Here is a 14222-nt window from a genome sequence, read left to right as displayed (position 1 = left end):
AGTCCAGTCCAATCCCTGTCTGAGGAGTTGGCTTTGGGAATGGTTCCAGTCTTGGGCTTACAGAAGGTCTGGGGACCATGGCCTCTGGAGTCCTTCTAGTCTCAGTCAGACCATTAAGTCAGGTTTTTTTTACAAGAATTTGGGGTCTGCATCCCACTGCTCTCCTGCTGCATCAGGGATTCTCTGTTGTGTTCCCTGTGAAACTGCGGACTTTCAGTTAGGAGCCAAGCACTCAACCGCTCATGGCTGGCCGATATCTCCTCATATTTTGCCTCTTCCTGGTCTTGCAGTTCTGTTTTTCTCAAACACCTACTAGAAGTTTGTGGCGTCTCCTCATCGTATCCTCTGTGTCACAACTTGGCTTACCTGTGTTACAACTCTCTGTCCATGCCATTTTATAGGGTATTTCCTCAGCTCTTTTCTTATTCTCAGATTACCAACACGTGCCTCAGCATAACCACTGGGATTTCTATTTCAGTATCCACATTTTCATCTCCAAAGTCTGTATGGCTCATTTTTAAGTATGCCTATTTTTTTCTCTTAACAACCTGCTCGTTTGTTATGGCTTCTAACCCCTCTTTCATTACTTTAGCCTTATTTTATTTTATAGTCCACTTTAGGTTGTTGAGTTATCTGAAGTTCTCATGGTGCTAATTCTGCTATGGGTATGCCTGCCGACTCTCTCACATCAGGTGCATTGCTTCATGCAATTCATAATTTTTTTAGGCCATATTCAAAGGGGCTGCCCCCCACCCTCCCAACTGGGATGTCCATTGTACCCTGGCTTATAAAGTATCATCTACAAACAGTGTCCATCCTGCTTCTGCCAGAGTCTCAAGGACTTTCTCTGGATTTTACCTCATTATGCGACTCTCATCATCACGGAGATAATGTAATTTCTAACCCAACACCCTAGTGGTACAATGGCTACACACTCAGCTGCTAACCAAAAGGTTGGTGGAACCCACCTCGCAGCTCTGTGGAAAAAAGACCTAATGCTCTGCTTCCTTAAATATCACAGTCAAGAAAATTGTACGGGAAAGTTCTGTCACATGGTGTCACTACTAGTCGGAATCAACTCGAGGCACTCAACAAGAATAACAACCCATATTTAGAATTTTTATTTATCATTTTAAGCTGATTGACACTTCCCTGAGGTAGTTAAAACATGGAGTTACTCTAGACAGATTTATGGTTAGCTGCCTTCAAGTCCACTCCAACTCGTGGCAGCCTCATATACGACAAAACAAAACGTTACCCAGGCCTGAGTCGTCATCACAATGTTGGAGGCCATTTCTGTGGCTCCTGTGCCTGTCCATCTCACTGAGGGTCTCCCTCACCCTCGCGGGCCCTCTGCCCAGTCCTGAGTCGTCCTCACAATGTTGGAGTCCATTTCTGTGGCTCCTGTGCCTGTCCATCTCACTGAGGGTCTCCCGCACCCTCACGGGCCCTCTGCCAAGTCCTGAGTCGTCCTCACAATGTTGGAGTCCATTTCTGTGGCTCCTGTGCCTGTCCATCTCACTGAGGGTCTCCCGCACCCTCGCGGGCCCTCTGCCAAGTCCTGAGTCGTCCTCACAATGTTTGAGTCCATTTCTGTGGCTCCTGTGCCTGTCCATCTCACTGAGGGTCTCCCGCACCCTCGCGGGCCCTCTGCCCAGTCCCAAGTCATCCTCACAATGTTGGAGTCCATTTCTGTGGCTCGTGGGCCTGTCCATCTCACTGAGGGTCTCCCGCACCCTCGCGGGCCCTCTGCCCAGTCCCGAGTCGTCCCCACAATGTTGGAGTCCATTTCTGTGGCTCCTGGGCCTGTCCATCTCACTGAGGGTCTCCCGCACCCTCGCGGGCCCTCTGCCCAGTCCCAAGTCATCCTCACAATGTTGGAGTCCATTTCTGTGGCTCGTGGGCCTGTCCATCTCACTGAGGGTCTCCCGCACCCTCGCGGGCCCTCTGCCCAGTCCCGAGTCGTCCTCACAATGTTGGAGTCCATTTCTGTGGCTCCTGTGCCTGTCCATCTCACTGAGGGTCTCCCGCACCCTCGCGGGCCCTCTGCCCAGTCCCGAGTCGTCCTCACAATGTTGGAGTCCATTTCTGTGGCTCCTGGGCCTGTCCATCTCACTGAGGGTCTCCCACACCCTCACGGGCCCTCTGCCCAGTCCCAAGTCGTCCTCACAATGTTGGAGTCCATTTCTGTGGCTCCTGTGCCTGTCCATCTCACTGAGGGTCTCCCGCACCCTCGCGGGCCCTCTGCCCAGTCCCGAGTCGTCCTCACAATGTTGGAGTCCATTTCTGTGGCTCCTGTGCCTGTCCATCTCACTGAGGGTCTCCCGCACCCTCGCGGGCCCTCTGCCCAGTCCCGAGTCGTCCTCACAATGTTTGAGTCCATTTCTGTGGCTCCTGTGCCTGTCCATCTCACTGAGGGTCTCCCGCACCCTCGCGGGCCCTCTGCCCAGTCCCGAGTCGTCCTCACAATGTTTGAGTCCATTTCTGTGGCTCCTGTGCCTGTCCATCTCACTGAGGGTCTCCCGCACCCTCGCAGGCCCTCTGCCCAGTCCCGAGTCGTCCTCACAATGTTTGAGTCCATTTCTGTGGCTCCTGTGCCTGTCCATCTCACTGAGGGTCTCCCGCACCCTCGCGGGCCCTCTGCCCAGTCCTGAGTTGTCCTCACAATCTCGGAGTCTGTTTCTGTGGCTCCTGGGCCTGTCCATCTCACTGAGGGTCTCCCGCACCCTCGCGGGCCCTCTGCCCAGTCCCGAGTCGTCCTCACAATGTTTGAGTCCATTTCTGTGGCTCCTGTGCCTGTCCATCTCACTGAGGGTCTCCCGCACCCTCGCGGGCCCTCTGCCCAGTCCTGAGTTGTCCTCACAATCTCGGAGTCTGTTTCTGTGGCTCCTGGGCCTGTCCATCTCACTGAGGGTCTCCCGCACCCTCCCGGGCCCTCTGCCCAGTCCCGAGTCGTCCTCACAATGTTTGAGTCCATTTCTGTGGCTCCTGTGCCTGTCCATCTCACTGAGGGTCTCCCGCACCCTCGCGGGCCCTCTGCCCAGTCCTGAGTTGTCCTCACAATCTCGGAGTCTGTTTCTGTGGCTCCTGGGCCTGTCCATCTCACTGAGGGTCTCCCGCACCCTCGCAGGCCCTCTGCCCAGTCCCGAGTCGTCCTCACAATGTTTGAGTCCATTTCTGTGGCTCCTGTGCCTGTCCATCTCACTGAGGGTCTCCCGCACCCTCGCAGGCCCTCTGCCCAGTCCCGAGTCGTCCTCACAATGTTTGAGTCCATTTCTGTGGCTCCTGTGCCTGTCCATCTCACTGAGGGTCTCCCACACCCTCGCGGGCCCTCTGCCCAGTCCTGAGTCGTCCTCACAATGTTTGAGTCCATTTCTGTGGCTCCTGTGCCTGTCCATCTCACTGAGGGTCTCCCGCACCCTCCCGGGCCCTCTGCCCAGTCCCGAGTCGTCCTCACAATGTTTGAGTCCATTTCTGTGGCTCCTGTGCCTGTCCATCTCACTGAGGGTCTCCCGCACCCTCGCGGGCCCTCTGCCCAGTCCTGAGTTGTCCTCACAATCTCGGAGTCTGTTTCTGTGGCTCCTGGGCCTGTCCATCTCACTGAGGGTCTCCCGCACCCTCGCAGGCCCTCTGCCCAGTACCGAGTCGTCCTCACAATGTTTGAGTCCATTTCTGTGGCTCCTGTGCCTGTCCATCTCACTGAGGGTCTCCCGCACCCTCGCGGGCCCTCTGCCCAGTCCTGAGTTGTCCTCACAATGTTTGAGTCCATTTCTGTGGCTCCTGTGCCTGTCCATCCTACTGAGGGTCTCCCTCACCCTCGCGGGCCCTCTGCCCAGTCCTGAGTTGTCCTCACAATCTCGGAGTCTGTTTCTGTGGCTCCTGGGCCTGTCCATCTCACTGAGGGTCTCCCGCACCCTCGCGGGCCCTCTGCCCAGTCCTGAGTCGTCCTCACAATGTTTGAGTCCATTTCTGTGGCTCCTGGGCCTGTCCATCTCACTGAGGGTCTCCCGCACCCTCGCGGGCCCTCTGCCCAGTCCTGAGTTGTCCTCACAATCTCGGAGTCTGTTTCTGTGGCTCCTGGGCCTGTCCATCTCACTGAGGGTCTCCCGCACCCTCGCAGGCCCTCTGCCCAGTCCCGAGTCGTCCTCACAATGTTTGAGTCCATTTCTGTGGCTCCTGTGCCTGTCCATCTCACTGAGGGTCTCCTGCACCCTCGCAGGCCCTCTGCCCAGTCCTGAGTTGTCCTCACAATCTCGGAGTCTGTTTCTGTGGCTCCTGGGCCTGTCCATCTCACTGAGGGTCTCCCGCACCCTCGCGGGCCCTCTGCCCAGTCCTGAGTCGTCCTCACAATGTTTGAGTCCATTTCTGTGGTCCTGTGCCTGTCCATCTCACTGAGGGTCTCCCGCACCCTCACGGGCCCTCTGCCCAGTCCTGAGTCGTCCTCACAATGTTTGAGTCCATTTCTGTGGCTCCTGTGCCTGTCCATCTCACTGAGGGTCTCCCGCACCCTCGCGGGCCCTCTGCCCAGTCCCGAGTCGTCCTCACAATGTTTGAGTCCATTTCTGTGGCTCCTGTGCCTGTCCATCTCACTGAGGGTCTCCCACACCCTCGCGGGCCCTCTGCCCAGTCCTGAGTCGTCCTCACAATGTTTGAGTCCATTTCTGTGGCTCCTGTGCCTGTCCATCTCACTGAGGGTCTCCCGCACCCTCCCGGGCCCTCTGCCCAGTCCCGAGTCGTCCTCACAATGTTTGAGTCCATTTCTGTGGCTCCTGTGCCTGTCCATCTCACTGAGGGTCTCCCGCACCCTCGCGGGCCCTCTGCCCAGTCCTGAGTCATCCTCACAATGTTGGAGTCCATTTCTGTGGCTCCTGTGCCTGTCCATCTCACTGAGGGTCTCCCGCACCCTCGCGGGCCCTCTGCCAAGTCCTGAGTCGTCCTCACAATGTTTGAGTCCATTTCTGTGGCTCCTGTGCCTGTCCATCTCACTGAGGGTCTCCCGCACCCTCGCGGGCCCTCTGCCCAGTCCCAAGTCATCCTCACAATGTTGGAGTCCATTTCTGTGGCTCGTGGGCCTGTCCATCTCACTGAGGGTCTCCCGCACCCTCGCGGGCCCTCTGCCCAGTCCCGAGTCGTCCCCACAATGTTGGAGTCCATTTCTGTGGCTCCTGGGCCTGTCCATCTCACTGAGGGTCTCCCGCACCCTCGCGGGCCCTCTGCCCAGTCCCAAGTCATCCTCACAATGTTGGAGTCCATTTCTGTGGCTCGTGGGCCTGTCCATCTCACTGAGGGTCTCCCTCACCCTCGCGGGCCCTCTGCCCAGTCCTGAGTCGTCCTCACAATGTTGGAGTCCATTTCTGTGGCTCCTGTGCCTGTCCATCTCACTGAGGGTCTCCCGCACCCTCACGGGCCCTCTGCCAAGTCCCGAGTCGTCCTCACAATGTTGGAGTCCATTTCTGTGGCTCCTGTGCCTGTCCATCTCACTGAGGGTCTCCCGCACCCTCGCGGGCCCTCTGCCAAGTCCTGAGTCGTCCTCACAATGTTTGAGTCCATTTCTGTGGCTCCTGTGCCTGTCCATCTCACTGAGGGTCTCCCACACCCTCGCGGGCCCTCTGCCCAGTCCCGAGTCGTCCTCACAATGTTGGAGTCCATTTCTGTGGCTCTGTGCCTGTCCATCTCACTGAGGGTCTCCCACACCCTCGCGGGCCCTCTGCCCAGTCCCGAGTCGTCCTCACAATGTTTGAGTCCATTTCTGTGGCTCCTGTGCCTGTCCATCTCACTGAGGGTCTCCCGCACCCTCGCGGGCCCTCTGCCCAGTCCCAAGTCGTCCTCACAATGTTGGAGTCCATTTCTGTGGCTCCTGGGCCTGTCCATCTCACTGAGAGTCTCCCGCACCCTCGCGGGCCCTCTGCCCAGTCCCGAGTCGTCCTCACAATGTTGGAGTCCATTTCTGTGGCTCCTGTGCCTGTCCATCTCACTGAGGGTCTCCCACACCCTCGCAGGCCCTCTGCCCAGTCCTGAGTCGTCCTCACAATGTTTGAGTCCATTTCTGTGGCTCCTGTGCCTGTCCATCTCACTGAGGGTCTCCTGCACCCTCGCAGGCCCTCTGCCCAGTCCTGAGTTGTCCTCACAATCTCGGAGTCCGTTTCTGTGGCTCCTGGGCCTGTCCATCTCACTGAGGGTCTCCCGCACCCTCGCGGGCCCTCTGCCCAGTCCTGAGTCGTCCTCACAATGTTTGAGTCCATTTCTGTGGCTCCTGTGCCTGTCCATCTCACTGAGGGTCTCCCGCACCCTCGCGGGCCCTCTGCCCAGTCCTGAGTCGTCCTCACAATGTTTGAGTCCATTTCTGTGGTCCTGTGCCTGTCCATCTCACTGAGGGTCTCCCGCACCCTCGCTGGCCCTCTGCTTCACCAAACACGATGTCCTCCTCCAGTAATTGATCCGTCCTGATGACATGTTCAAAGCAAGCGAGTCAGATAATGTTCTTTTGTGATCCACAAGGTTTTCATTGGCTAATTTTTAAAAGTAGATCTCCAGGCCTTTCTTCCTAGCCTGACTTCGACTGGAAGCTCCACTGAAACCTGTCCATCATGTGTGACCCTGGTGGTATTTGAAATACTGGTGACATAGCTTCCAGCATCACAGCAACACACAAGCCACCACAGTACAACACACTGACAGATGGCTGGTGGGGAGCTTCTCTAAAATGCCCATATGGAAGAGCCAGCCTTTCAAGATTGCTGGTTCTATTCAGGGATTTCAGTCCCAGCTGCCGCCCCCCACCCCCCCTTGCAGATTGATGGCAGCATCTCCTTTTCTCTGTGGGTGCTAAAAGCCCACTTTCTAGATGCTATATCCTGGGTCCAGGCCAGGACACCCCTGGGCCAGCCCCTCAGCCCCAGGCCCTCAGCATGAAGCTCCTTTTTTGCCTCTGAAAAAAAAAAATTCCATAGAGTTGATTCTGACTCATAGTGATCCTGTAGGACAAAATAGAACTGCCCCATAGGGTTTCCAAGGAGCCGCTGGTGGATTTAAACTGCTGACCTTTTGTTTAACAGCCAAGCTCTGAACCGCTCTGCTACCAGGGCTTTGGCCCCTGGGAATTCCTCTTTGGGTTAACCATTAAGATAATGAATCCGTTCAGCTGGCATTTATTGAGTCCCTACTGTTTGCCAAGCACTGTGCTAGGCTCTGGAAATCCAGGGAAGAGTATGATGTGGTCAGAGCCCTCACCTAGCTCTTTATGTGGCCCAAGACAAACACGTCAGCCAAGATAACACAACATGGACAGTGTTATAAGGTCCCTGACGGTGGAGGACCACTGAGGGATGCAGGCTGATTTTGTAAAATATTGATTCCAATGAGGACGTCTTCCCATAGGAAATTAAAGCACAGACAGATAATCGAGGTACACATGCCAGTCTGGGGGGCTCTAAATGTGTGCTTATCACTCGAGCTCATCGCTGCTAGTCAGGAAGACTGTCCTCGGATCTTTAAAATGCTGAGGTAGATGCTCCTTTAGGAAAACGTATAAGAACTCGTGTTTATAGGAATGGCTTCACCACCATATTGTTCAGGCAAGATTTTAGCATGAGTTTTGTTTTTCTAATCATGAAAGTTTGCTGCAGAGTCACTTTGAGATATTTAAATGTTTTCCAAATGTTTTTTCTTTTATTAAACTTCACTTAATATAAGCATCGACTTCTCTTCAGGCTCCTCAACTTGTTTTTTAAATGGGCACTAATGAAATTGTGAATGCCATCAACTTTGTTAATGATTAAGTTAAAGGACAGCGAAACCTGTGAGAGCCAGAACTGGACGGGACTGCCTTGTTTCTCCAGGTCTCGCAAGTTTTCCACTTTTGACAGGTTGCAGTCTTACCACCTTTCTATCGCTCTCTATTAGTGGAAAATATTTGCGTTTTCCTCCTCTGACAGGTTCCCACCTTATACCAGTTCCGGCTTTTGCAGGGTTTACTGTATTACGAATTTCTGAGTGAGAAACTTCCAGTTGTTTCCAGTGTAAATGGTAAGAAGGAAAGAGAGAGAGAGGAAGGGAGATAAAGAGGAATAAAGAAAGAGAAGGGACAGGAAGGAGGGAGGGAAAGAAAGAAGGGAGAGGAGAGGATGATAGAAAGGTAGAGAGGAAGAAGAAAGAAAATCTAATGTTTGGGGTAGACGTTCTTCCTTTTTATTTTTTTCTCCAAATAAAATGTTTGAGCATTTTATTTTTCTGAGGAGAACCCGCTATCTGTGCTGGATTACAAACACTAATGTTCACCCCACACCCTTCCTGCCTCACCACGTATACCGCTCCTGTGCTGGCACCACCTCTACGATAGAGCTTTCCTCTACGTTCAGATCCTTTTTGCATCTCCACCCATTTAGTACCCAGCTCATATCTGTTAGTGGATGAGAGTGGCATTAACAGCCAAGACCATTTCTAGAAGGTACACAGTGAATTCCCTGCAAAACAAACCTTTTGCCATCGAGTCACTTCCAACTCCTAGTGACCCTGTAGGAACTGCCCCATAGAGTTCCCAAGGCTGAAATATTTGTGGAAGCACACTGCCACATCTTTCTCCCCAAGAGCAGATGGTGGGTTCGAACCACCAAGCTTTCAGTTAGCAGCCGAGCACCTAACCACTGAGCCACCAGGGCTCCTTAGGCTCCCTGTAAGAGCCAATCACAGCGTACCGTGAGACCCCCTGAGGATCAACAAAGGGAAAAAACAGATTTGGCTGAAACTAGGCCAGCAGGAAACAAAGACCGAGTAAAATGGCTAAACTGCTAGACTCATAGCAGGCATTCTCCAGTTTTCAGTTGAATAGTGTCTCCTGCGTAAATGCCAAAGTATATTTTGGAATGTGATCATTTATTATGTTTAATTAAAGGTAGTCTAGGTTTTGGTAACTTCATTTCTCCACCAGGAACTTTATTTGCATACTAAACCTAAAGCCTAATAAATTGAACTAAATTATCTTATCAAAGCTCAAGTCATAATTTTTATAAAGAGGTGCAAATTGAATCAGCGTTCCCATTTTTCCTTACTCAGGTTCATTCTGTATTAAGAACATAGTCTTTTTCCTTTCTCTTGCTGGTCTTTGGTTTCTTACCTTGCCCCTGACATCTTTATCTTCCTCCTTCCCCTTCCATTGTTATTGTACTTCCGGGTACAAAGCTTCTCATTGTTATTGTACTTCCGGGTACAGAGCTTCTCATTGTACCTCCAGGTACACATCTCCACCCCTCATCTTCCTACCCTCATCTTCCTATATCTCCTTGTCCTTACCACCAGCAGTTCTTACCAACCTTTATATCACAGAGCAGTTTTCCTTCCTACGTCTACTTAGTAATGAAAAGAAGCATGTTCCTGCCTCCCTGACTGACCTTCCAGGACAATGCTGGTGTGAATATTTGTCTCCATAGTTTAAAAACGACTGCATAGGGGTACGTGAGGCATATTGTTGTTGTTGTTAGTTGCCATCAAGTCGATTCCAACTCATGGTGACCCACGCATGCAGAGCAGAACTGCTCCATAGCATTTCCAAGGCTGTGACCTTTCAGAAGCAGATCACCAGGCCTGTCTTTTGAGGCACCTCTAGGTGGGTTTGAACCGCCAGCCTATCGGTTCAGTAGGCAGGTGCTTAACTGTTTGCACCACTCTGCAGGCGATAGAATGGGACCAGTTGCACCCTGAGTCTGCTGTCCTGAACTCAGCACATACCAAGCCCACACATGACAGTGAGCAGCTCCGAGTGTTCCGTATAGGAGCAGACAGGAACATGGCCGTTCTCCTGGGAGTCCCTCGCACATGCGGGGGCGTGCGTGGACAGTAGCTCCAGTAGCCGTTGATGTGTTATTTTGACCAGGATGTCACATGAGCAGAATGCTCGCGCTGGGATGCTATGATGCTGAACAAATTTCAGCAGAGCTTCTAGACTAAGACAGACTGGGACGAAAGGTTTTATTTCCAAAAACTTGCCCATGAAAACCCTTTGAATCACAACAGAATATTGTCCAGTATAGGTCCCTGGGTGGTGCAAACGGTTTGTGCTCGACTACTAACCTGAGAATTGGTGGTTGAAACCTGCCCAGCAGCTCCATGGAAGAAGGGCCTGGTGATACGCTTCTGTAAAGATTACAGCCAAAGAAACCGTACAGAGCAGTTCTACTCTGTAGTCCATGGAGTCACCGTGAGTCAGAACTGACTCAACAGCGACAGGTTTCTGTATGCAGGAAGATGAGCCCCTCTGTTGGAAGGCACACAGAATACATGGTGGCTACCACGATGGCCTCGAGCACACCAACAATCTTGAAGATGGTGCAGGACCAGGCAGTGATTCATTTTGTTGTACGTAGGGTAGCCATGAGACGGAACCAATCTGGTGGCAACAAAACAACAGCAAGCGTATCATATGTTTGACATAGAAATTTAATTAATTTGTTCTTAATTAGCAATAATGATGCCATAAAGCAGTGATTTTAGTAATGTTAAATCCATTGCCGTCGAGTCGATTCCAACTCATAGTGACCCTCGAGGACAGAGTGGAACTGCCCCACAGAGTTTCCAAGGAGCACCTGGTGGATTCAGACTGCCGACCTTTTGGTTAGCAGCCGTAACTCTTAACCAGTACACCACACCAGGGTTTCCTTACTAGTGTTAGTGACCCTGATATGGGACCACCAGGGAAGACAGGACCGTTTGTTCTATCTGGGAGAGTTACTGATACTTTTGTGGTTTTGAGGTCCCTGGGTGGCAGAAATGGTTTGCACTCAACTACTAACCAAAAGGTTGGTGGTTCAAAACCACCCATTGGTGCCATGGAAGAAAGCCCTGGCCAACTGCTCCTATAAAGACTATAGCCAAGAAACCCCTATGGAGCAGTTCTGCTCTGTAACACATGGGGTTGTCATGAGTCAGAATCCACTCGACAGTAGCGGGTGTGTGAACATCATGGTGAAGAGACGGGAGAGCATAAAGAGTACCGTCTGCCTTTTCTTTCTGTCTCCACCAGCGGTGCAGTAAGAAGGCATCCACCTTGCTCAGGTGGCTCCTGAAGTCGTCGGGCATCATCGCCAACCGGCCCTGGCCGCGGGTCTCCCTCACTGTCATCACCACAGCCATCGTCCTGACCATGGCCGTGTTCAACATGGTGAGTACTGCGTGCAAGGGGGACATCCTTCCCTCTGCTGTCTGTCCTGACAGACATTGGGAATCTTGCCTGAAGCTCTGCAGCCATGTCCCTGGGAAAGGCCCCTCTGGATGCCACCCTGAGATGGGGCTGGTCTCCAGGAGTCTCCCTTCATGCCCATCGCGGCTTCCACTCAGGGATGATGGAGTCACCAACTGGGAGAGGGCAGTGAGCAAGGTGGCCTGTTGGGGAGCCGACGGCTGATTGCAACATCATCCCCACACGTACCGGCTGTGGTGTTGGAGGAAACTTTCCACAAAATTCCCTCAGACTCCTTTCCCTGTCCCAAAAACGAGAGCTGAGATGTGTCTGCCGAGGTGGCTGTGAGGATAGAGTGAGCCCATGTCACCCCACACTCAGGACATTCCCTGGCGTTGTGTGAACGTTTACGCAGTGACCACTCTTAGTATGTCAGTGTTATGGTTATCACCAGTTGTCATTGTTGCTGGGTGCTGTCAAATTGATTCTGACTCATGGCGACCCCATCTGACAAACTAGAACTGTGCTCCATAGGGTTTTCAAGGCTGTAATCTTTACGTTATACACCCCCAAAGTAGACACTGAAGTCATCACTGAACCCTGAGACACATGGTATTTTCACATCAGCTGCAGCAGCAGTGAGGGGTTATGACACTTTACTTGTCCGGACACTTTGCTCAAAAAGCCAAAACCTCGTTGCTGTCAAGTTGATTCAGACTCATAGAGACCCTATAGGACAGAGTAGAACTGCCCCATAGGGTTTCCAGGGAGGGCCTAGTGGATTCAAACTGCTGGCCTTTTGTTTAGCAGCCATAGCTCTTAACCACTATGCCACCAAGTTTTCCGACACTTTGCTAGTTGTTGGAAATGTGGACTGTTATGACATTATGTTATAGTGTACACGTGTGCGTGTGTGCGTGTGTGTGTGTGTGAGTGATTCTATTAATACAATTAAGGCACACGTATCCTTGCCTACCAGAAACATAAAGTCAGGTTGACAAGATACCCCATATATATTAAATGATAATGACGTCGTTTTTTTAGAAACAGATGGTATTTATTTAGCAAAAACAGATTGATTGAACATAAATATGTGCACATTGCTGGAGGCCCAGGCAAATTCAGCTCCCCGCCTTCCCGGAGCTGAGAGTGGAGAAAAGGGGACAGAGAGCCTCCAGCCATCACGACGTCATCGTAACACGTGAGAACACTGACCACAGAGCACTGCAGAGGTCCAAGGACTGGGAGCCAACTGCACACCGCTAGACCAGGGCCTACCAGGTCACCTGGAAGGCGGGAGGCAGGCGCAGACGTGGACAGGAGATGAGAAGGAGGGAAAGCATTTGGTGTCTCCGGCAAGAGCAGACATTTTGCATGAAGAAGCAGTGAAAAGCCAGGCTACGGAGTAGTTGAGGACCTGGTGTTTGTGCTGCATCCATCTCTAAGATTCTGCTACAGATAGTCCAGTTCCTCCCAGATACTTGGGTGGGGGCGATGCCAGCAGAAGCCACCATGGGTCACATGCCCGCCTCCATCCACCCTGCCTAGAAACCCACGTGAAGGATGCCTGGAAAGGTGGTACCCAAGAGACCTCAGCTCGTCCTTCCACCCTTTCTGCCCGGCCAGGAGCTAGGTGTCTGGAATTCTGGCTGTCCATCCCCATCATCGACCGCAGGCACCTGGCCTCTCTGATCACCCCCTTCACCTGACAGCATGCCCCTCTGTCTCAGGGCTGCCTGAGGAAGGAGAGGAGGGCAGGTCCTGAAAGTCAGCCTCCCTGGGCGTATGGGCCAAGGAACAGTGCCACCCATGCTATCCCCTCCACCCTCAGTCCACCACAGGGGTCAGCTCAGGGAAGAGGCTGCTCAGTGTTTCCTTGTAGGCAATTAGGACTGGGGTCCCAGGGCTCACAGCCACGCCACAAGGCTGGTGGAGTCCTAGTGGGCACCAGCTGGCCCGTGCCTGCACTGTCCTGTATGGAGCTGTCGTGGTGCCTCCAGTTCACCGAGGGAACTCCACATCAGTGCCTCCTCCTGCCCATCTATGACATGAGCCATTTGCACCTAGTGGCCTTGAGGCCCCATCCTCCTGCCTTGGGGACGACGGTGGGCCTCCCTTCAGGTGATTGCCATGTCCTCTACGCCTCAGATGTGCTTGGCCCGTGACACCTTTTATTTCCAACCAGGCCTCAGTCCAGACTGCCTGGAGATATCTGGGAAATGAGGCCACCTCTGGGCACAACGCAATCCCATGGAGTGCTGCCCTACTTCAGAGGGACTCAATGCCAGGGCTGAAACAGAGGGTCGACCAGTCAGCCGAGGCTAATGCTCATGCTCACGTGTGGTCAGGCCTGGGTGGCCAGGGGCCTTCCTGTGCAAAGACCCCAGGGCAGTGTTGCTGTGGCCCTGAAGCTGTCAACAGAGGGGTGACACAAGATGAAGGAACACACGTCAAGTATAAGAAGGACTTTCCTACAGAGTCTGTTCTGGGTTGAATTGTGTCCTCTACAAAAAAAGCTTGTGTGTTGAAATCCCAACCCCTGTACCTATAAATGCAGCCCTGGTGGTGCAGTGGTTAAGAGCTCAGCTGCTAACCAAAATATTGGCAGTTCAAATCTACCAGCTCCTCCTTGGAAACCCTATGGGGCAGTTCTACTCTGTCCTATAGGGTTGCTCTGTTTCTATTTTGGCACCTGTAAATATGACCCTGTTTAGAAATAGGAGCTTTTCTTGTGTTGTGCTAATGAGGTCATACCAGTGTAGGGTGGGTGCTAGCCCTAATCACTTCAGAGTTATAAGAAGAGTGGATTAGGCACAGAGACACAGGGGAGAGGAAGACAGACACCAGAGACAGGGGCAGCCACAGCCCAGCCATGCCAAGCGTTGTTGTAGCTGCCGGAAGAAGCTCAAATGGCAAGGAAGGAATTGCCCTTAATTTGGACTTCTAGCCTTCAAAGCTGTGAGATATAATTTCTGTTCTTCAAAGCCTCTCCCCCCCCAACATGGTTTCAGGGGACAACTAGGTCAATTGGCATAATAATATTTATTAAGAA

At 52.6% G+C, this 14222-nt stretch overlaps 1 protein-coding gene across 3 annotated transcripts in view; it reads left to right on the top strand.

Annotated features, from left to right (window-relative positions):
• ADCY2 (adenylate cyclase 2) overlaps positions 1–14222 on the top strand; it is a 527505-nt gene that overhangs the window by 431765 nt on the left and 81518 nt on the right. For all 3 annotated transcript variants that reach the window (XM_049860641.1, XM_049860650.1, XM_049860633.1), the window contains one exon: positions 11015–11152. In XM_049860641.1, coding sequence (XP_049716598.1) covers positions 11015–11152 — 138 coding nt within the window. The remainder of the gene's footprint in view (positions 1–11014; positions 11153–14222) is intronic.

This window comes from Elephas maximus, chromosome 2 (genome assembly GCF_024166365.1).
Source record: "Elephas maximus indicus isolate mEleMax1 chromosome 2, mEleMax1 primary haplotype, whole genome shotgun sequence".
Classification (NCBI taxonomy): domain Eukaryota; kingdom Metazoa; phylum Chordata; class Mammalia; order Proboscidea; family Elephantidae; genus Elephas; species Elephas maximus.
Note: the sequence above shows the minus strand (reverse complement) of the source record. Positions and strands in the feature narration are given on the sequence as shown.